Source organism: Blennius ocellaris (genome assembly GCF_963422515.1).
Source record: "Blennius ocellaris genome assembly, chromosome: 13".
Classification (NCBI taxonomy): Eukaryota; Metazoa; Chordata; class Actinopteri; order Blenniiformes; family Blenniidae; genus Blennius; species Blennius ocellaris.
Window position 1 is genome coordinate 2,349,122 of NC_137662.1, and position 22,067 is coordinate 2,371,188.

General features: G+C 50.4%; 2 protein-coding genes across 5 annotated transcripts; both read left to right on the forward strand.

Moving 5' to 3' along the window:
* Positions 1 to 588: 588 nt before the first annotated feature.
* Positions 589 to 16,979, forward strand: ninl (ninein-like). 2 transcript variants are annotated; one of them, XM_080507977.1, is made up of 31 exons: positions 589 to 693; positions 1,256 to 1,474; positions 1,573 to 1,666; positions 1,868 to 2,025; positions 2,338 to 2,392; positions 2,753 to 2,826; positions 2,900 to 3,022; positions 4,169 to 4,339; positions 5,173 to 5,309; positions 5,706 to 5,846; positions 5,929 to 6,103; positions 7,063 to 7,173; positions 7,434 to 7,520; positions 8,004 to 8,121; positions 8,280 to 8,351; positions 8,461 to 8,564; positions 10,462 to 10,542; positions 10,615 to 10,766; positions 10,865 to 11,002; positions 11,238 to 12,257; positions 12,558 to 12,662; positions 12,738 to 12,807; positions 15,037 to 15,204; positions 15,279 to 15,374; positions 15,449 to 15,562; positions 15,643 to 15,777; positions 15,848 to 15,964; positions 16,052 to 16,135; positions 16,205 to 16,402; positions 16,483 to 16,596; positions 16,676 to 16,979. In XM_080507977.1, the coding sequence occupies exons 2-31, from the start codon at positions 1,295 to 1,297 to the stop codon at positions 16,865 to 16,867; spliced, it is 4,584 nt and encodes a 1,527-aa protein (XP_080364103.1). In that variant the 5' UTR covers positions 589 to 693; positions 1,256 to 1,294; the 3' UTR covers positions 16,868 to 16,979. The 2 variants fall into 2 exon arrangements, with proteins under 2 accessions (XP_080364103.1, XP_080364104.1); XM_080507978.1 differs by lacking the exon at positions 11,238 to 12,257.
* A 1,065-nt stretch (positions 16,980 to 18,044) lies between these two features.
* abhd12 (abhydrolase domain containing 12, lysophospholipase) lies at positions 18,045 to 21,873 on the forward strand. 3 transcript variants are annotated; one of them, XM_080507789.1, is made up of 13 exons: positions 18,045 to 18,283; positions 19,345 to 19,466; positions 19,627 to 19,732; positions 19,829 to 19,954; positions 20,045 to 20,075; positions 20,284 to 20,329; positions 20,417 to 20,549; positions 20,646 to 20,683; positions 20,867 to 20,946; positions 21,030 to 21,112; positions 21,184 to 21,262; positions 21,394 to 21,521; positions 21,614 to 21,873. In XM_080507789.1, exons 1-13 carry the CDS (start codon positions 18,135 to 18,137, stop codon positions 21,648 to 21,650), a joined length of 1,158 nt encoding a protein of 385 aa, XP_080363915.1. In that variant the 5' UTR covers positions 18,045 to 18,134; the 3' UTR covers positions 21,651 to 21,873. The 3 variants fall into 3 exon arrangements, with proteins under 3 accessions (XP_080363915.1, XP_080363916.1, XP_080363917.1); XM_080507790.1 differs by lacking the exon at positions 20,867 to 20,946 and having other exon boundaries at positions 21,082 to 21,112; XM_080507791.1 differs by lacking the exon at positions 21,614 to 21,873 and having other exon boundaries at positions 21,336 to 21,410.
* Positions 21,874 to 22,067: the final 194 nt, after the last annotated feature.

A 22,067-nucleotide genomic window follows, 5' to 3' on the forward strand; every position in this document is an offset into this window, starting at 1 on the left:
ACCACCTATCAACAGGCGAGCCTGAGCACCCCTGGTTAGGACCTTTGACCCCATCAGCTCTCAGAAGTGTGTGTGTGTGTGAGAGAGAGACAGAGAGAGAGAGAGAATCCTCCCTCGCCACACACACACACAGTTTCTGGGTGAGAACCACACAGAACGCTCAGAAAACGCATCTCGGCTCGGTTGGTTATCCTCGGTTCTCCTCGGCTCTGTTCGGCCCTCTTCGGCTCAGCTCGGCTCTGTTCGGACCTCTTCGGCTCTGCTCCGTTATGTTCGGTTCTTCTCGGCTCTGCTCCAAAGTGCTCGGTTCTCCTCGGCTCTGTTCGGCCCTCTTCGTCTCTGCTCGGCTCCGTTCGTTCTCCTCGGCTCTGCTCCGCTATGCTCGGTTCTTCTCGGCTCTGTTCGGCTCCATAGCAGCCGGCGTCGTGTTGGAGGAGCTGGTCAGTAGACAGACTTTTCGTTACGACTGGACAGGCTTTCCGGTACTGCCGGACAACATCGGTCGTCTACAGCGTGTCGCCGATGAAGTCTTTTGTAGTTATTTGTAATTGCCGTGTTTGTTCTGGGTCTTTTGTTCCCATGGTGAAACTCGCGGGGCTCCGAGAAAAGCCGAGTTTTCTTCGGAAACACTCGTTTTTTTTGCGACGGAGTATTTTTTTTTACTGCTGCACTTCTGAAGTACTCTGTTCCAAGGTATTGTACTGCACTATGCACATTTCCACACGAAAACAATGTTTTGCGTAGTATAGCTTTTTAAAAACTCCACCTACGGTCCACTGCGTGGTGCGTTTACTGACCTCTTACAGTGAGGGGTTACAGTCAGGGGTCCCACAGTGTGGTGCGTCAAAGACCTCCGCGTTACAGTGAGGGGTCCACACTGTGGTGCGTTCAAACACCTGTGTGTATTACAATGAGGGGTCCACTGCGGGGTGCGTTCATTTACCTGTTACAGTGGGGGGTTACAGTGAGGGGTCCCACAGTGTGGTGCGTTCAAAGACCTTCGCGTTACAGTGAGGGGTCCACACTGTGGTGCGTTCAAACACCTGTGTGTATTACAATGAGGGGTCCACTGTGTGGTGCGTTCATTTACCAGTTACAGTGAGGGGTCCCACGGTGTGGTGCGTTCAAAGACCTACGTGTGTTACAGTGAGAGGTCCAAAGGATGGCGCGTTCACTGACCTCTGTGTGTTACAATGATGGGGTTACAGTTAGGGGTCCACAATGTGGTGCGTTCAAAGACCTTTGTGTGTTCCAGTGAGGGGTCCACAGTGCGGTGCGTTCACTGACCCCAGGGATGGAGGGGGAGCACAGTGGGCATGTGGCCCAGCTGAAGCTGCTCTTCGACGGCTGCGACTCGACGTCGTCAGGCTTTTTGGACGGAGACGAGCTGACTGAACTGTGCAGGCGCCTGCAGCTGGAGGGACACGTGCAGCTGCTGCAGGACACACTGCTGCAGCCACACAGCTACGGCCAAGTACAGCACACACACATTTGCATTGTACATCAAGTTTTTTGTGTCGACCTCCAGACGAAGAGCCCCATTGCTCATATGTGTGGCGTGTTGTGTTTCAGGTGAGCTTCCAGGAGTTCCACAGGGCTCTGCTGGACCTCCTGTCCGCTTCGGTGGACTCCAGCTCAGAGGACGACAGCAGTTACCTGGAACCAGGTGAGGCAGCGTGTTGCCTTCAGGGGCATTTCGTAAATTGTGATGGAACACAGCTTCTTCGTAGGGGGCACATGAGTAATGTCAGGGAGTGTGATTCCCAGGCAAACCCTGCAGGGAACAGAGTTATCAACACAAGCGAAGTTATCAAATGCAGCTATTTCTGAGCTCCCCTCTTCCTCCTCCTCCTCCTCCTCTCTGCAGTTGTTCTTAAGGAGGTGCAGCCTAAGTTGGTGATGGGCTTGAAGCGTTACGGCCGCCGCTCTCACCCAGAGGCGTCTCTGACTGCTGACTCGGAGGATCTGTGTCCCGGTGCGCAGAGAGCTGAGGTCAGACGCTCCTCGTCTCTGGACAGTGTGGAGGTGAGCAGGAGCACGCTCACTGCATTTGTCCAGGTCTGTCTTCGTGCTCCTTCTGTCCCCTGCTCCTCATGTGGAACGTCCATCATAACCAGGGTCGGCATCTGATTGGCTGATTGGAGGGTCGATCACATGGCAGCTGCCGTTTTCCGCCCCAGTGCAGTTTTAAATCCATATCACAGGTTCAGAGGTGAAGGAGGAGGAGGAGGAGGAGGAGGAGGAGGAGGAGGAGGAGGAGCTCTGAGTTAATCTCCTCAGCGTGACTCTCGTGAACAAAGTGATGATATTTGTGTGGCGACCATGTTTCCTCTGCAGAGCCTGAAGTCTGAGGAGGACACCAAGAGGAGGAGGAGCCGCTCTCCGTCTGCAGGTACCATTGCACCTCCTCCTGTTCTCCTGTTCCTCCTCCTGCTGCTCTGCAGCTCCTCCATGTCTGTAGATAGCATTTCATTTCCTCCGATTGCTCCTCTTCCTCGACAGCTGCTCCTCCTCCTCCTATTCTACAGCTGCTCCTCCTCCTCCTCCTCCTCCTCCTCCTCTACAGCTGCTCCTGCTACTGTCGCTCTTGATGCTCCTCCTGCCGTAAAGCTAGTCTCCATCTGCAGGTAGGACTTCTTGCTCCTGCTGCTCCTCCTGCTCTTCTTGACACACGGACACTGCTGGGGTCTCCTGCAGTTCTCAGTTCCTCCTCCATGTGGCGCTCTAACCATGTGAGTGTGGTTTTGTGCAGGAGGCGAGCAGGAGGAGGACAGAAGTGGAGGGTGCCTCCTCACAGCAGGAGGTGAGCAGGAGCTCCTCCTTCAGGTAAGCACCATCAGTGCTGCGGGGGACTTCCTATTCAGAGATCATGTGACTGACGGTGTTTTCTACGTGTCAGGGCGCCACGCCCCTACTCGGACAGCGCCATCCTATCAGCATCCAGGACCGCCGGTGTGACTCCGCCCCCTTATCATGCTCCACCCCCATGCAATCAGCTGGACTGCAGATGGCGTCGCACGTGGTGAGAGATGGCTGCTTCACATCTTTCATCCTGTAGAACCCCGGAACATGTGACTGCGTTCTGGCCGCCAGAAGACATGATGATGACATGATAACATTCTACTGTGAGGTCATGTGACCCTGAGGATTGGGGACTTAGCCCACAAAACACATGACGGCACGGCGACGTGAGAACCACACATTGTCGAGGACAAATTCACTGAGGCCACGTTTACACGTTTTAAAAACTGACCTTTCTTTGCGTTTGGACTGCACATTTCTACATAAACGCAGCGACGAGTCACAAACTGATTCCTGAAAACTAAAATTTAACTGAAATTTAAAAAAAGTCTGTGTCTCGGCTTGCATCGAAAGGAGGGTAGGCGGAGATTTATGTCGTTGTGAGTTTTCCAGGATTCTGATTGGCTATCATGGCCTCATGCTTCTCGTTACACTGCCCCCCCACAGGTTTGACATGCTTGTAGTAGCTCTGAACCAGGTGTGTGTGTGGGTTTGTGCCAATTTTGTTTTGTAAATGAAAAGGGGGAAATATGTGTTTTTGTAAAAACCCAGGTACGGGTAAACGTGGCCGAAGAAGCGCCTTAACGCATCACACATGACATACACCTGAGGTACACCTGCAACCAATCACGCGGCTCGGTTGCAGCTGAGAGTTGTCATCCAATCAGCCGGTCTGAGGCACGAGCAGGTTTGAGGGTTCAGTGATGCAGGTGAGGACGGACACCATGACCTCCGACTGCTGCACTCAGGTGATTGGGATCTTCAATTCCAGGCTCTGTCTCTGGAACAGCTCGTTAACATTTTCAGATATTTAGAATGATTTATTAGAGATAATCAATTTGAATTTCAGTCAGAGTCAAACCAATGACGGTGGACTTCAAACCAGTTGTGCCTGGCCGGGCAGGAGGCCCAGACACGCCCAGGCTCCCACCTTACAGATGTTTTGAGAGGTGTGACGAGCTGTTCCTCCACTCGTGTGGCGGCATATCTCTGTTTCATGGCCTCCCTCCCTCCTGGCATCATCTGTACCGTAACCCAGTGCAGACATATTGATCTCTTCGAAGGACGTAGTCGGTGTTAGTAGCAGTTCCAAGGTGTGGAATCAAACTTCTGGTCTCTGACTCTGGGTTGTTGTTTGTCCCTGTAGTCTCTGGGGGCGGAGCTTGCGGTGCGCTCGGCCTCTCCATCCCTGCTGACGGTGGCGGTGGGTCAGAAGGTCCTCAGCAGGCTGGACGATGGATGCGGCTGCACCAGTCCAGAGAAGGTGGAGGCTCTGTGGAGGGAGGAGGGCATCAGGAACAGCCGGGAGATCCTGCAGGTCAGTCCAGACACACCCATCCTGTCGCTTTCTGTTTCACTTCCTGTTTCACCTCGTTATCCTTCCACTTCCTGTTTCACCTCATCTTGTCATCTCCTGTTTCACCTGGTCATCGTGTCACTTCCTGTTTCACCTGGTCTTCCTGTCACTTCCTGTTTGACCTGGTCATTGTGTCACTTCCTGTTTCACTTGGTCATTGTGTCACTTCCTGTTTGACCTGGTCATTGTGTCACTTCCTGTTTCACTTGGTCATTGTGTCACTTCCTGTTTCACTTGGTCATTGTGTCACTTCCTGTATGACCTGGTCATTGTGTCACTTCCTGTTTCACCTGGTCATTGTGTCACTTCCTGTTTCACCTGGTCATTGTGTCACTTCCTGTTTCACTTGGTCAGTGTGTCACTTCCTGTTTCACCTGGTCTTCCTGTCACTTCCTGTTTGACCTGGTCATTGTGTCACTTCCTGTTTCACTTGGTCATTGTGTCACTTCCTGTTTCACTTGGTCATTGTGTCACTTCCTGTTTGACCTGGTCATTGTGTCACTTCCTGTTTCACCTGGTCATTGTGCCACTTCCTGTTTCACCTGGTCATCCTGTCCCATCACGTGTTTCAGTTTCGACTTTTTTGGAGTCTTGAAGTCTTTGCAGCTAAAGATCATCATTAATCGTCACCAAAGAGTTCTCTAGATTAGCTTAGCATTAGCATTGAGGACGTCTCCTCCCAATTTGTGTTGTTCAGCATGTTTGATGTCTTTCTCCCCCGTCCTTTAGTGAGAATGGTGTCTGTATCAAATGATGGTCCTGCTCTTCCTCTTGTTGTCCTCTAACTCCTGCAGACTCTGGACTTCTCTGTGGACGAGCGTCTCAGCCTCACTGACCTCACTCTGGCCCTGGACAATGAGCTGCTGGTCAGTGGGAACGGTATCCACCAGGCGGCGCTCCTCTCCTACAAGAACGAGATCCAGCACCTGCAGTACGTCCACTTCCCTCGAGGTCCTGGGTGTCCAATCCTGGTCCTGGAGGGTTTCCGTCCTGTATGTTTTAGATGTCCCTCTGCTTCGGCACATCTCAAATCTCTTGATGGTGTCTTGAGAAAGAACGGAGGGGTACAATTTCCATATAAATATCGGAACACATCTTACGATGTAGGCTGAAAACAAGCTTTCTACTTTTTGAATGACCAGCAGTTGGACTTGAGGACTGCTGGTTCTTTAAGCACTGACTCAGTCCGTCCATGTGAAAGAATGGATGGACTTTACAGAGGCTGGAACAGTAAAGGCAGGGTTGATCCATTGGGAGACGCGCGGTTGTAGCTGTTGGCCGGTCAGGTGTTTTGGCCGTCTGGTGATTGTGTTTGCGGTGCGTTCAGGGAGCAGTTGGAGGCGGCCAGCCAGCAGAGGGACAAGCTGAAGGCCGACCTGGACCAGTCCGACCACAGGAACCTGCAGCTCATCCGAGAGGTGGACGACAGGCACGCCAGCATGGAGAACCTGAACCAGAGCCGGATCAGGTCAGGCCACCCGGGAGCCCTCGCTGCCCCTCCGGTCCAATGAGGACCTCGGGAACGACCACGTACTCTTGTGACTGTGCAGGGAGCTGGAGCAGGACTTCCGCGATAGGCTGACGGCTGCACGCAGCCGGACGGAGCAGGAGTGTGAGGCGCTGCTGCAGCAGGCGGAGCGGGAGCGCGCGGCGCTGCAGGACGAGCTGCGGCTGCTGCGACTGCAGGAGGCGGCGCTGCAGGACGAGCTGAGCAGCGCCACGCAGGTAACTTGAGCGCTCGCTCTTACCTCAGACTTTTTGAACATTGTGAGAATCCTGGTGGCCTGTGACCCTGGAGGCCATTGATGGTTAGCTAAAAGAAAATAAAGCTCTCCTAAAACTGACTCTTAAACAGAGCTGCATTCATAAGAGACACAAGAAACAACATGGCGACTACAACAACACTGACCATAACAACAACACATGAAAAAGTAGTTTTTTATTTAATGTGTGCAGATTTATTCAGAATTAACACTCAGAAATCCCATGAACAGAAGCGTCCACAGCCTTTTCCATGAAGCTCGAACCTGAGCTCCGGTTCTTTCCGTTTCTACTGATCCTCCCTCGAGATGCATCTGCAGCTTTGTCTGTGCAGTGACACTTCCCGTCCACACGATGGAGCCGGAGAGGCTCAACATCGAGGGAATGGACCAAACTGAAGCTGGTGGCTTCAACTTGAAAAAAACTCTGGAGGATGAAACTGCAACCAGAGGAGCTGGGAAGACTGATCCACATGGGATTTCTTATTTTTTTTTTTATATTGAAGTTACATTCTTGAACAGTTTATTTTTATTTTCAAATGTAACAAATGCAATTTAAAGACAGAACCTTTACATCGATTTCTTAATCCCCCCCTTACAGTGAAGCTCAATAAGCACATTTTCAAATATATTGAGGACAAAAAACTAACTGGTACCTCGTCACTTGGGTTATGTATCAATGTTGGCAGCTGCTATGTTTTCGTCAAAAGAGATAAATGGCTGGCAGGCAACATAACATTTGGTGTATCTATTTTTTTTTTTTTTTCTAAACGAATATGACGCATGACTCCTCTAATGTTGGCAGTCCTGGTAGAAGAATAAGTCTCGTGGCGAGCAGGGAGCAAAAGGCCATCGTGTTTCTAAAGTGTGCAGAGCTTTGAGGGTAAAAATGAATATTGTGTGTGTGTGTGTGTGTGTGTGTAGGAAAACGAGGGTCTGCATCAGGAGTTCGACACTGTGAGGCTGCAGCTCAGCAACGCTCAGAGTTCAGCAGACAAGCTGCAAGGAGAGCTGCAGCAGCTGCTGCTACACAAGGTGTGTGTGTGTGTGTGGTGTTTGGTGTCCCTCCTCGCGTGTAATGAATAATTAAGTGTTTTTGACGTCAGTTTTTCTTCCGCTCTTCTTTCTTGCTGAAGACTCTGTCCCGTCCCTACACTTGTCTGCTCCGTCCTGTCTCTGTCCTCTCCGTCCACTCTTCTCCCGTTAAACCACTGACCGTTTCCCCCAATAAACCAGCAGGTGACCCGCTGAGTGTCACCAGCACAGAACCGCCGTGTGTTTTGTTTGTGTGACAGTTTGGGGGGTTGGACGGGGCCGGAGCTGCTCTCGGTCACGAAGACAGATTCTCAGAGATCATCAGAGAGTACGAGCTGCAGTGCAGGGTGAGTCCTTCACTCCAGCAGGAGACGGAGCAATGCACAAGTTTGACATGTGTGGACAATCTCAGTGTTTGTTTGTCCCTGTGCATCCGAACGCATCGCACTGATTGGCCAGAAAATCAAGGTGAGTCGGGAGATTCCTTAATGTGTACACACACACACACACACACACACACACACACACACACACACACACACACACACACACACACACACACACACACACACACACACACACACACACACACACACACACACACACACACACACACACACACACACACACACACACACACACACACATACACAGCCCTCTATTGGTCAGCCACCACTGGAAGACACTAAAAGACCCATCAGTGTCCTTGTTCGTGTTCCACTTTGTGGCCTTGCCACGGTGCCAGTGTGTGGGTCATGTTGTCAGTGAGATGGGCCTGCAGAGGGGGTGTTCAGTTCCACCTCAGGGTTTCCTCACTGTGATGCGTTCAGGAGCTGCGGGACAGGAACGATGAGCTGAGTTCAGAGGTGGAGCTGCTGCAGAGCCGGAGGAGGAGCAGGCGGCTCGGAGGACACGCAGCTACACAACCACTACACTACTCAGACTCCGGTAACTGTGACAGGATATACAGGTCCAACCACACACACACACACACACACACACACACACACACATAGAGGTGTGTGTGTGTGTGTTAATCGTGTCTTTGACTCATTGAGTAACCTGTTCCCCCATGAAAGTTTCTCTGTGTGTGTGTCCATGTTCAGAAGACTCAGACATGAAGCGCAGCTCCTCTCCTCCGGACATTGAGAAACTGAAGCCGGTTGGCGCTAGAAAAGGTGAAACACACACACACACACACACACACACACACACACACACACACACACACACACACACACTCAGCACGCTGCTTCTTCAGCCCTGGGTTTTTCTTTATGTCTGCAGTGTTGCATCCTGGTGTGAGTATTCAGACTGAACTGGCTCTGGAGCAGCTGAAACAGAAACATGACGAGGATCTGCATCAGCTCAACGTGCAGCTGGAGACACAGGTAACACAACCTGCTAATACAACGTGCCAACACAACGTGTTAATACAACGTGCCAACATGCGAACACAACGTGCCATCACAATGTGCTAATACAACGTGCTAACACAACTAATACAACCCAACGTGCTAACCCAACATGCTAACACAACTAATACAACCCAATGTGCTAACCCAACGTGCTAACACAACTAATACAACCCAACGTGCTAACCCAACTAATACAACACAACCTACTAACCCAACGTGCTAACACAACTAATACAACCCAACGTGCTAACACAACACAACCTACTAACCCAACGTGCTAACACAACGTGCTAACCCAACGTGCTAACACAACTAATACAACACAACATACTAACCCAACGTACTAACCCAACGTGCTAACACAACACAACCTACTAACCCAACGTGCCAACACAACGTGCTAACACAACGTGCTAACACAACACAACCTACTAACCCAACGTGCCAACACAACATGCTAACCCAACGTGCTAACACAACTAATACAACACAACGTACTAACCCAACGTGCCAACACAACGTGCTAACCCAACGTGCCAACACAACGTGCTAACCCAACGTGCTAACACAACTAATACAACACAACGTACTAACCCAACGTACTAACCCAACGTGCCAACACAACGTGCTAACAACTAATACAACACAACATACTAACCCAACGTACTAACCCAACGTACTAACCCAACGTGCCAACACAACGTGCTAACCCAACGTGCTAACACAACTAATACAACACAACGTACTAACCCAACGTGCCAACACAACGTGCTAACCCAACGTGCTAACACAACTAATACAACACAACGTACTAACCCAACGTGCCAACACAACGTGCTAAGCCAACGTGCTAACACAACTAATACAACACAACGTGCCAACACAACGTGCTAACCCAACGTGCTAACACAACTAATACAACACAACGTACTAACCCAACGTGCCAACACAACGTGCTAACACAACTAATACAACACAACATACTAACCCAACGTACTAACCCAACGTGCTAACACAACACAACCTACTAACCCAACGTGCCAACACAACGTGCTAACACAACGTGCTAACACAACACAACCTACTAACCCAACGTGCCAACACAACATGCTAACCCAACGTGCTAACACAACGTGCTAACCCAACGTGCTAACACAACTAATACAACACAACGTACTAACCCAACGTGCCAACACAACGTGCTAACCCAACATGCTAACCCAACGTGCTAACACAACTAATACAACACAACGTACTAACCCAACGTGCCAACACAACGTGCCAACACAACGTGCCAACACAACGTGCTAACCCAACGTGCTAACCCAACTAATACAACACAACTAATACAACACAACGTACTAACCCAACGTGCCAACACAACGTGCTAACACAACTAATACAACACAACGTACTAACCCAACGTGCTAACACAACTAATACAACACAACGTTCCAACCCAACGTGCTAACACAGCTAATACAACGTGCTAACATACGGGGAGAAACACAAATCCTGGTTCAGGTAGGGAGGCGGGATTTCCATCCGTGTAACACACAACACTGCGTAACAGAGTAACAATACCAGACAACGCTGTTCATCGTAGGTGAAACGGGAAGTGAGGTGTTTACCAGGTGAGACGGGAAGTGAGGTGTTTACCAGGTGAGACGGGAAGTGAGGTGTTTACCCGGCGGTGTGGGATCACTGGTTTTGCTCCTCGCTGGTTTGTCGATGTGAGAACAGGAAGTGACCTGCTGTAGGTCCTTCCTGTCCTGCGCGCTGCTTTAACACGACACGGTCACTGTTAGTGTTGCTCCTGCATTGTAACGGAGCACAGTAACACACCACATGACATTTTCTTTCTCCTCAGGTGAACTACTACGAGCGCAGCCTGGAGCTCATGAGGCAGAGCATGGAGGTGGAGCGTAAAGACATCTCTCAGGCCTTCAAGGTAAAACTCTGAGGGAGCAGCTGGGACGACTTCCTGTGGAGACAGCAGCTCATCATTTCTGTGTTTGTGTAGCTGGAGATCAGCGAGCTGGAGGAGCAGAAGTCTAAAGTGGAGCAGCAGGTGAAGCAGCTCAAAGACACGGTGGACAAACTGTCGACTCAGCTCCAGTCAGGAGGAGGAGGAGGAGGAGGAGGAGGAGGGTGGAACAGCGAGCAGGACCGAAGGTGATTAATAGTCACAGCAGACCCCCAAGTGTTTTAGTGCAGCTGTGAGACATGCAGAGTGTGTGTGTGTGTGTGTGTGTGTGTGTGTGTGCTCCCAGGATGCAGCGGGAGCAGGCCGAGTTGGAGCAGAACTTTGCCAAAGAGATCAAAAACCTGGTGGAGAGGCTCAGTATGGAGAAGGAGCAGCAGGAGGCCGAGCTGAAGCTGAAGATGGACCAGGAGGTGCAGCTGGTCAGGTGGGTGGAGCCTGAGACATCTGCTACATGGTCATGAATCAAGTAGTAGTGATTCACATGGAGTTTGACTTTTGAAAACAGAGTGGAGGTAGATGAGGATGATGAGGATGACGGGGATGCTAATTGGGATTGTGATGATGAGTTGAGGATGATGATGAAGATGATGGAGGTGCAGTGGGATTGTGGAAGCAAAGGTTGAGGTTAAAATGACCCTCAGAAATAAAGAATTTGACAGGAGGAGGTACTTGGAACTGGAGGCGGAGCTGGAGGAGGTCATCACTTTCCAGGAGGGTCTGAAGGCTCTGAATGAGCGTCGGGAGGAGGAGGAGGAGGAGGAGAAGAGCTCGGCAGTGGAGGCGACGCGGCAGGTGAGGAGTTGTGAGGAGCAGCTCCTGGTGGAGGTCTCCCAGTCACGGGAGGCGACGGACCACTGCAGCCGACCCGCCGTTCAGCGGGAGGCGCAGAGCATGGCCAGGATGGAGGCCTGGGAGGAGGTGCAGAGGAGCAGAGCGGAGTCACCGTGCGGCCTCCCGGCAGAGCAGGACGCCTTGAAAACCGCTCGCTTAAGCAGGGGAAATGGAGAGAGAGAGAGGAGCAGGGCCCGGCAGCTGCGCTCCTTTCTGCAGGAGCAGCATGAGGAGGTCTGCAGGCTGCAGGAAGAGAACCACACCTACACCCGGCTGGCGGACCAGCTCTCCTCCCAGATTGTGGAGATGGAGGAGGAGACGTGCTCCCTCAAAGACCTCCTCCAGGACCTCAGCTTCAAGCTCGGTGCGTCCTCACACCTGGTCCTGGACCTCCGCGCACAGCTCAACGCCAAGACCAGCGAGGAGGAGCGACTGAGGGGCGTGCAGGAGGCACAGCGGGCCCAGACGCTCCAGCTGCAGGAGGCTCTCCGGGAGTCCAGGGAGCAGCTGAGGAGGAGGGAGGAGGCTCTTCAGGAGTCCAGGGAGCAGCTGAGGAGGAGGGAGGAGGCTCTCCAGGAGTCCAGGGAGCAGCTAAGGAGGACGGAGGAGGCTCTCCAGGAGTCCAGGGAGCAGCTGAGGAGGACGGAGGAGGTTCTCCAGGAGTCCAGGGAGCAGCTGAGGAGGAGGGAGGAGGCTCTCCAGGAGTCCAGGGAGCAGCTGAGGAGGGGGGAAGAGCAGTTTGAGGAGGAGAAGAAGAAGATGAGGAGGCAGCTGTTGGAGCTGGAGCAGCTGGTCCTGGACCTGGACCTGGACCTGGAGGAGGTGTCGGAGCGAGGAGGTTCCGGAAGGTTCGTGGAGCATGAGACGGACTCCCGAGATCCAGAACCAATCTGACCAAAGACTAACCCCCATCCCATGATGCACTGCTGCACCCACACTGCTCTAACCCAATGAACTGCCGGCCTCTGCATGTCTCTGTCTGTCCGTCCAGAGTGAAGCTCTCTGATCACCAGTTGAATATCTAACCACCTTTACAACTTCCTGTCAGAAGCTGATTGGCTGCAAGACCTCCTGCTTCCTGTTTCCCTCCTGCTCTCCTTCCTCCTGTCCGTCTTGCCTGTCTGACCGCTGCCGGTGTTTGGCTGCAGGGCTCAGCTGGAGGAGGAGCGCCTGGAGAGGACGTCGCTGCAGGAGCGACTGCACCTCCTGCAGCAGGAGGTGCAGACCCTGGAGGAGGAGGCGGAGAAGAGGAGGTGAGACCTCACCGCCGACTGGAGCGTGTCCATTTCATCAAACAGCCAATCACACGAGCGCTGCTCCTTCTACAGGCGGAGGCTGCAGGAGGAGGAGAGGGAGCAGCAGAGGAGCAAGGAGGAGCAGGAGAGGCTGCAGAGGGAGGTGAGTCATTTGGTGGCGATTTCATTTCTACACAATACGATACGATTCAACATGATACAGAGACATTCTGCCAAAAATAAGAAGCTGCAATTCCATCTGGTACAGGAGGAGGATTTATTCTCTCAACCCTCATAAGCAGGACATTTAACAAAAACTTCATATTTTGCTTGTTATCTTCTAGAACCATACATCACTTTACGCTTCTTCTTTTTGTCCTCTTAAAAAAGCACAGGATAAAAAACAGACCTTTTCACTGCGTTGGGATTTGGAACCAGATTCAACATAAGGAACAGGAATCAGTTCCTCACATTTAGAACTAGTTTTTTTCACAGTCACCACGTAAACAGGAAGACAACAACAACAATCACTATCAATGAGGAACTTAAAGTGACACTTTCAATAGTGCAGTGTCCATATTCCTGTCTGTCAGACTGAGACTAAACTAAGATTTCAAATGTAAATAATACAAATAATAATAACCTTTCACAATTATGGTCGGTCTTTCACAGCTGTTATTTAACTACTGTTTGCCAGAAGCAGCTGCTGTAAACAGACCGACTCACTGAGTCATATTCAATGTTAATAGCACAACAAATAAATAAATAAGAATAAAATACACTTTTGAAAACCAAGATAAACTACTAACACCTTTTTATAATTTTTCAGGAAGATTGGTTGTCCACATGTTGGCTCACTGGTTACCAGTGTAGGTTTAGCAGCACGGCAGTCTTTACAAACCGTCTGCGTCTTGTCAAGTTGACCATCTTTCTTGTAAAAGCCGAAAGTACTTCTCAACGCCTGATTTTAAGGGTTTTTCGGAGCGTCAAAGATCTCATCTACCTGCTTTATGCTGGCTCTCGTGGATCTCTGTGCTGCGGGACCAGCTTGGGGGAGAAACACAGGTCCTGGCTGTAGTGATGGTGTGTTCAATGTGCCACGGAAACACGGGATAGAATTAAATACAGCGTGAAAAAAATACAACATGAAAAACAATTTTTTACGTATTTTCTTTTCAAAAAATACAACTTAAAAGTATTGATGCAACCGTGGATTTTCCCGATGCAGGCACACAGTGAAGAAACGATACTCCCATCGTGCACGATTGTATCTAGATACTGATTCATATCGATTCATCTCCACATGCTTAAAGTCCCAGTGAAATGTAAAACACTACTTTGAAAATAAAGATAGTTGGGTTCTACTTGTAAGGTTCCTCCGACTCTGCCCCACCACTGTTGTCACATAACAAAGTTATTTGAATTTTGAATCTCCAGCCGAGGAAGTCGGGGGAATCCTTCTTCGTGGGCGTGACGTCAAGAGTTGTGCAGATCTCCATCTGTTGTGTTTATATTGGCTTGTTTCCTCTTAAATATCCAAGTTTTTACAGTGTTTTGAAGTTATAGTCTGCGTTTTATGAGCCTTGATGAAAGATTGAGCCTGGAAGAGACCAGAGAGAGGAGAAAAGGAGCACAGGCAGCGGGAGCGGCTAGCGGGAGCCGCTAGCTCGGGTGGCTAGTAGACGATCAAGTAACACCTGGACTCATCTTCGGTGATTCCGCGCAGTGGGAAAAGCGCTTCGACATGCTGGATCCAGGAAGCCGGTCGTTCTGACAAAAGTCAGGAGCCTCAAAGCCTCAAAGGTGAAAACTGGCGGCTGCTGAGGCTGAGGAGATGAGAAGACGAGGAGACGAGGACGAATGGAGGACGAAGCGTCTTCTGCTTCCTCAAACATGTTCCAGACGGGGTCACCGATGGCAGAACGACCTTCTGTGTCTTCTTCATCAATCACTGGGTTTGAAATGATGATGATGATGAAATATGGTTAAATTCAGCCTCTTCGTGGTCAAAACTCTGATCCTCCATAATGTAAACACAACTTGGGCGTGTGCACAACTCGTGATGTCACTCTATTATTGTCAGAAGCTCCGCCCAGCAGAGGAAATGGCGCCGTTTATCGGCTATTTTCTCACAGATTGTCGTGTTTTAACATTTTACCCTTCAGCCAGTTAGCATGAAAAATGTCCCTAGAAGCGACAGCCAGAGTGTTTTGGAGGTCGAGTTTTCATTTCACTTTCATTTTAACACACACAGAGGATGTGTATTCTCTATGTCTTTTGGCATGTTCTTGCCATGTTCTGCCCATCACGGTTCCTCATATGAAGGAACCGTGATGAAGCAAACTGCTTAGCGCTGACTGGTATTCCCTGGCTCCTCCCCCTCTGGTCTCAGAATTCCAGGTGTCGTGAGGAGGTTCTGCATCTGAGCAGCAGGAACCTGCAGCTCAGCAACGACAACGCTGCGCTCAGCGCCCGTCTCCACGGAGACCAGGAGTCCATCCGGACGCTGCAGGAGCGCCTGGCGACCGTCGGTCGAGAGCAGGAGGAGGAGGGGCTGACGGTGAGCCGGTCGGATTGGAGGAGCGAGGCCACGGGCGAGCGTGGAGGTGTTGACCTGCCGTTGTGTGGTTGTAGGCGCGGCGGCTGCAGGACGCAGCGGCGCAGCTGCAGGCGGCGTGGACACAAGAGAAGACGCTGCTGCGAGAAGAACTCGCCGGCTGCAAGCATCAGGTGAGGAGGCGGCGCGGGAAAAAACAGGAAGTCTGCTGTTCTACGCCATCAACGCGCCAATTTCCGTTCCACAGCTCAGTCTGCGGGGCGACCTGGAGGCGGAGCTCAGAGGCGTCGCCCGGAAGCTCCAGCAGGTCGAAGACGAGAAGAGCAAACTGCTGAGAGACGCTGAAGACAGAGACAACAAGGTGAACCCCGCCTCTCGCAGGTGGCGCTGCAGTGCGCAGCGGGACCCCTCTGCCTCACCTGCTCCTTTTTCCCTCTGCAGCTGGAGGCGCTACAGCGTGCTCTCGTCTCCATGGAGACGGAGGCGGAGCATCTGCGTTTGCAGGCGCAGGAAACAGTGGGCCACGTCCACGAGGTGTCTGAGCTGCAGCTGAAAGTCCAGCAAGCTCAGGACAAGGTGAAGTCTTCTCCTCCTCACACACACGTCACGCACTCTTCACACACTCACCTCCTGCCTTTGCTCCCAGGTGGAGGAGCTGCAGTCGAGCGTCAGGAGGCTGTTGGGGGAGAAGGAGGAGCTCCGTCAGATGCTGGAGGAACAGCAGGAACAGGAGAAAAGCCACAAAGTCCGAGCTGAAAACCAGGTTCTGTCCGTCGGTCTTTGTTGCTGTCAGACAGAAAAGGGGATGGGCTCTGCTCTCTGTGTCCTGATTGGCTGGTTTCATTTGCAGATCCTCAAACTGAGTGAGGAGCAGCAGAGTATGAGGAGCAGACTGAAGCTGGAGGAGGAGGCGCACGTGCTGGCCCAGGACCAGGTCAGGACCAGGACCAGGACCAGAGGTGTGGGCAGACCGACGCAAACTCATGCTCTGGTTCCTCTGCAGGCTCTGCGAGCCAACGCCGCCCTCGGCCTGATGCAGGAGCAGCTGCAGCGGGTGCAGGAGACGCAGCAGGGGGCGCACCAACAGGCGGGCGACGGGCGCAGGCAACAGGTGGAGCGGCTCCAGCTGCGCTTGGCGGAGGAGCAAAAGCGGAGTCACCAGTTAGAGGAGGCGCTGAAGCTGCAGAGTCGAGAGCAACAGGTGGGTCGAAGGTCACGGAGATGGTGTTTTAACTCGCCTTTCATTTTGACCTGTCTTACAACCTGTGGTGCTGCGTTCAGGGACACTACGAGAAGGCGCTGGTGGTGCTGCAGCAGAGGAGCCAGGAGCTGGAGGTGAAGCTCAAGGGAGTCCGTCTGCTCCTGCAGGAGAAGGTGCAGCAGCTCCAACAGGAGGTGAATCACAAACTGTCCAGTCTTTTTGAAGAAGTGCTTGCAGACTGAAGCATACGTTGTTGTTTTTGTTGTGCTGCAGCTTGCCAAGAGCAGCGCGTGCAGCGCGAGGCTGAAGGAGGCGTACGTGGAAAACTCTCAGCTGATGGCGGCGCTGAGCGTCACGGAGAGGCGCCAGAAAGAAGCAGAGAAGAAGAACCTCGGGCTGGAAGACAAGATCGATGCCCTCAAAACGCTGCTGAAGGAGGTGGTTGCAATAATCCTCGCCACGTAAACATGGCCGGTCTGTGTTGTGGGCGGAGCCTCGGGGGCGGACTCACCTGTGCAATAGCCTCTGCAGGTGGTTTATCAGTGTTATTATGGCAGATTTCCTGCCAATCTCACGAATAAAGGTTGTTTTTTTTCAATCGGAGTGGATGTCTCCTGTCTTTGGCTGTTAAACATCGTTACAACTTGTCGCCTTCTGCAAAAGTAATATAAATGCTTAACAATCTACCAGGAGAAAAAATGATCCAATCACAATTTTTTTTGAAATTCCATAATATTTCCATGGTAATTAGAATACTGAAAACATTTTTGGTATCATTGAAAAGCCTTAAATCTCCTCTGTAGATAAGATAGGAGTCATTTTAGTAAGATGTAGTGGGTGAGAGATAGCCAGGTTTAAAAATGTCCACCACAGAGGACAAATTGGAACTACCGGTAGTCAGGAGGTTAAGAGACGACAAATGGCAGGAAAAACAGTTCTGCAAGCAATGATGCACTGAATCTGATTTGACTGATCCTGCAGCATAAATCAACAGTATTTCTATCTTTATATTTTTTTTCTAAACTTATGATCACAAATATCACATAATTTATGGTGAGCTGAACTCATTCCCATCTTATTTCTTAGTAAAATTAGCAATACTTCTGATAATTGCATGAGTAAGAGATAGAAACCCTTGAGTAGGCCAGTGGGCCACATGGCTTCATGATGTTTCCCGTTCTTGTCTCTCAGTGAGATGATGATTGGTTTGAGTCGGGCCTTGTCTTGTTCGTCTTGTTTGTCCTGATTGTCCTGTGAAGGACTGCTCACCTGTCCAGGTGTGTCTATGTTCACCAGCTTCCCCGAGCTGGATAAAAAAAAGTCGGGAAATAAAATGAATGGTAGAATATTGTTGCGACTGCTAATATGTATTAATACCACTAAGATTCACTTCTTATGTTTTTTTTTTCTCTTCTTTCTCTTATTTATGTCCTGAAAGTGGCTGTAGTTCCACATTTTTTCGAGCTGGTTTGAACGCAGCGGGCGAGATGTTTTGGTTGGTTTTTTCCGACGTTCCCAGAAGTCCATGAATGCAACACGGCACACCACGTGGACGACCTTTTCTTGGCTGTGATTGGCTCCGGGCGCCCGGAGCCTGATCAGCTGCTCTCTGCGGCTCTCTCCTCCGTGCGGTGCGGCGGGGACTCGGCTCGTCCTGCCGCCCTCTTCCCCCAGCGGACAGGCCGCTCTTCCGGCTCCGCTCTCCGCTCACGTCCCGTGAACTCCCGGAGGAATGAGAAAGCGGACAAGCTCGCCGACTGCGGAGCGGGACTGTGAGTCGGACCTGAAGCAGCGCAGCGGCTGTGCCGCGGCGGCCGAGGGGCCGGCAGAGGGCGGGCAGCAGGGCCCGGAAGAGCCGCCGAGCATGAAGCCCTTCAGGAGGTAAGAGGTCGGGCTGTGAGAAGGGGGCTGGCTGTACCACGAACCGGGCTTAACAAACCCTATATATAGAGCAGTTATCTAGGTTAACAAAGCCAGACGTTCTTCAGAAGCGTTACTGCGACGCAGGTTATCAACTTGGTCATTCAAACCAGAGTTTTCCCAGCGGCAGCCTTCACGTGAAAGGGGCGGGGCTTATAGAATCTGACCAATCACAGGCCCGGCAGAGCAGCCTACTAGCAGACGATTGTTCTCCTAAAACGTGAAGAATTGAAACACATCATCCAGGACAAAAATAAACACTTGCTGCAACAAAATCCAGGAAGGAGAGCTGCGGAGGCTTGTGAACTCTTTCAATGTGCAACTTCGTGAAATTCTATAATATTAATTGATGGGATGATATAAAGTGAACCACAGAGCTTCCTCACTGCTCTTCCTTTACATTGACTTATTTTGAGCCCCCCCCCCCCCCTCAATGGGAGTGTTTGATGACGTTTTGAAAACAATGTCCGTTTACATGGAAATGACAGGAACAATGAAAACGATGTAGTTTTCCTGTGGGCCACTGGTGGACGCTGTTTTTGCATAATAAAAACACAGATGCAAGCAGAGAACGCTGTAAACATGGAAGCTCATTTTAACTGACTCAAGATAAATTAAAGCTGCCAATTTCCTGCTCTTACGAGATCAATTTTTCATTTGACTCCACATTCGTCCCGGAGCCTTGATGTTAAAAACCTAAAAATTTAATTAAATGACTCTGTTTATTATTTTCTCATGTTGAGTTGATCCTTTTCCTCTCCTATCCTGTGTGCTGACTCATTCCTTTGCTCTTAATTTTCTAATTTTCTCTTAACTGGGTCAACTTTACATTGAGGTCAATAAGCTCCAAGTATCTTCATCATCAGACTGCTCTCACATCTTCACAACGGCACACATTTGAATTGTAAAAGAAGAAAGTCAAGTAACCAGAACATTCTCTGTATATAATCAATAAAGACGCAAGAAATCCCATCTCCACGCGTATGTAAGACGGTACGTCGTGTCCTGCTCCTCTTCCTCAGGTGGGGGCTGCTGAGGAGGATGAAGAGGCTCCTGTTGTTGCTGCTGCTGCTTTACGTCTCCGTGCCCTTCATCGTCAAACTCTTCCCTTCCATCCAGGCCAAACTCGTCTTCCTCAACTTCGGTTTGTCAACACACACACACACACACACACGCACGCACGCACACGAGATGGTCTGTATTCACAAACAACAGAACGAGATTTCTACCTAATCTTCTGCCACACAGAGGCGTCGACCTCTGTTCCCCTGTTGACCTCTGACCTCTTGACCTACTCCTTGCAGTGAGGTTTCCCTACTTCATCGACCTCAAACGACCCCTGGACCAGGGATTGAACCACACTCACAACTTCTACCTGGAACCTGAGAAAAGACTCAAGATTGGAGTTTGGTAAAGCACACACACACACACACACACACACACACACACACACACACACACACACACGTACGTCAGAAGTGACAGTGTTGTTTGTTGTTGTATCAGGCACACGGTTCCTGCTCTAATGTGGAGAGAGGCTCAGGCTCAGGGGAAACATGCAGACTGGTACGAATCTACGTTTAGCTCCGCCCACCCAGTCATCCTCTATCTCCATGGAAACGCAGGGACCAGGTCTCTCTCTCTTTCACGCACACACACACACACACACACACACACACACACACAGAGTGGTGTCTGACTTGTGATCTTGTGTGTCTGCAGAGGAGGCGACCACAGAGTGCAGCTTTACAAGGTACAAACACACAACAGGAAGACCTGGCGTGTCAAAATAAAAGCTTCCTTCTTTAGGAGATGATTTATAGCCTCTTTTCATTGATCTACGCTTCAAACCCTGGAATGTTCTCGTATATAAAACTTCGTATTAGTTTTCATTTTGAATGTTTTTAAAGTTGCACTATTTAGACTTTTTGACCTTTGGAGATGTTTTCTGCTTCCGTCAGGTCCTCAGTGACTTAGGATACCACGTGGTCACCTTTGATTACAGAGGTGAGACGCATATACACACGCACACACTTATAAAATGTGTGTGTCACTCAAGTGGTTTCATGTTCCGCTGCGCACACGCCCGTGTAGGTTGGGGGGACTCAGACGGTTCTCCGTCAGAAGGAGGGATGACATCAGACGCCCTGTTCATCTATGATTGGCTGAAGCAACGGACGCACCCAACGCTGCCCGTCTACATATGGGGACATTCGCTGGGAACCGGGTAAACACACACACACACACACACACACAAATAAACCCACACACACAAGTGATATGGTGGAAGTCAGCCGGATGATTTCAACATGTGTTTTTACAGAGTTGCAACAAATCTGGTGAGACGACTGTGTGACAGAGGTGAGGCACACACGCACACACCACGCACACACACACACACACACACACGCACACACACACCCCTTATTAGCCCCCAGGTTAAACAGGTGTTGGTATCTCAGAGTTCCATCAAACTGTATAACAAAAGCAATGAGACCATCATGGGTAGAAAACATTTGAGCGTCAGCGGGTTTTTTTTTAAAGGAAGTCCCCCGAACGCTCTGATCCTGGAGTCTCCCTTCACCAACATCAGAGAAGAAGCCAGGAATCATCCTTTTTCCATGGTGAGAGAGAGAGAGAGACCGACAGCGAGGGAGGGAGGGAGAGAGGATCTTACTGTGTGTGTGTGTGTGTGTGTGTGTGTCAGGTATACAGGTATCTGCCGGGATTTGATTGGTTCTTTCTCGATTCCATCACAGCAAACAACATCCGCTTTGCCAGCGATGAAAAGTACGTACCGTTACTCTGAGATGAAGTAGTTTAAATACATGTGTTTATATCTACGCTCTTAATTTTTGCAGTGTGAACTTCATCTCCTGTCCGCTGCTGATCCTGCACGCCGAAGACGACACCGTCGTTCCGTTCCATCTCGGGAAAAAGGTACAAAGTCTTTTAAAAAATAAAATTTAAATTCAGGTGTCGGAACCAAACTTCCTTATACTTGTTTTTGTAGAAATGACAAGATCTAAGTTTGAGTTCCGCTTCAATCACCCGTGACGTCTGTGCCGCAGCTGTTTCAGGTGGCCTCCGCCTCCAAGAGTCTCAGCGGACACAAAGTGTTGTTCGTTCCGTTTCCGGCCGCCCTCGCCTACAAACACAAGTTCATTTACAGGAGCCCCGAGATTCCCCACATCCTCAGGTAAACACGCCTGCTTCAGCTACACAAACAATATCCAGCAAACAAACATCAGGTAAAAAAAAATAAACCCCAAAACACTCCTTGTCTTTCAGTGATTTCCTTGGCGTGGCTCATCCCCTCACTCCCTGAACACCACTTTCACTCCTGATGGACCACACACACACACACACACACACACACAAACAAACAAAAACAGCTGGTTGTTTGTTTTGAACTGGTTAGCATTCCTCACGCATCCACACTGGCTTCAACCACACAGGGTTACCACCTTCACACGGACCGCCGAGCGAGGAGGATGATCTGAATGTTTAGTTTTTCCGTTTTTAAAGATGTTTTGTTTTCAATTAAATTGTTTTGGGTTGGGAAAAAAACCAAAAAAACTTTTTTTTTTTTTTCTTTCTTTCCCCTTCTGTTTGAAAACTGTGAAACAACAATCACAAAGGTATTTTAATGAAGATTGTAGAAAAATGAAATCACCGCGGTCGAACAATCACTCGCCAAACTAAAGCGTGGAGCGACTGAAGCGAAGCACACGGTCCATCCAGG

Coding starts and splice junctions, on each gene's coding strand:
- ninl (XM_080507977.1), top strand. CDS start 1,295: ATGGAGGGGGAGCACAGTGGGCATGTGGCCCAGCTGAAGCTGCTCTTC. Junction 15,375..15,448: donor TCGCCGGCTGCAAGCATCAG/GTGAGGAGGCGG, acceptor TCCGTTCCACAG/CTCAGTCTGCGGGGCGACCT. Junction 15,965..16,051: donor AAGTCCGAGCTGAAAACCAG/GTTCTGTCCGTC, acceptor TTTCATTTGCAG/ATCCTCAAACTGAGTGAGGA.
- abhd12 (XM_080507789.1), top strand. CDS start 18,135: ATGAGAAAGCGGACAAGCTCGCCGACTGCGGAGCGGGACTGTGAGTCG. Junction 19,955..20,044: donor CATGGAAACGCAGGGACCAG/GTCTCTCTCTCT, acceptor GTGTGTCTGCAG/AGGAGGCGACCACAGAGTGC. Junction 20,550..20,645: donor GGACATTCGCTGGGAACCGG/GTAAACACACAC, acceptor GTGTTTTTACAG/AGTTGCAACAAATCTGGTGA.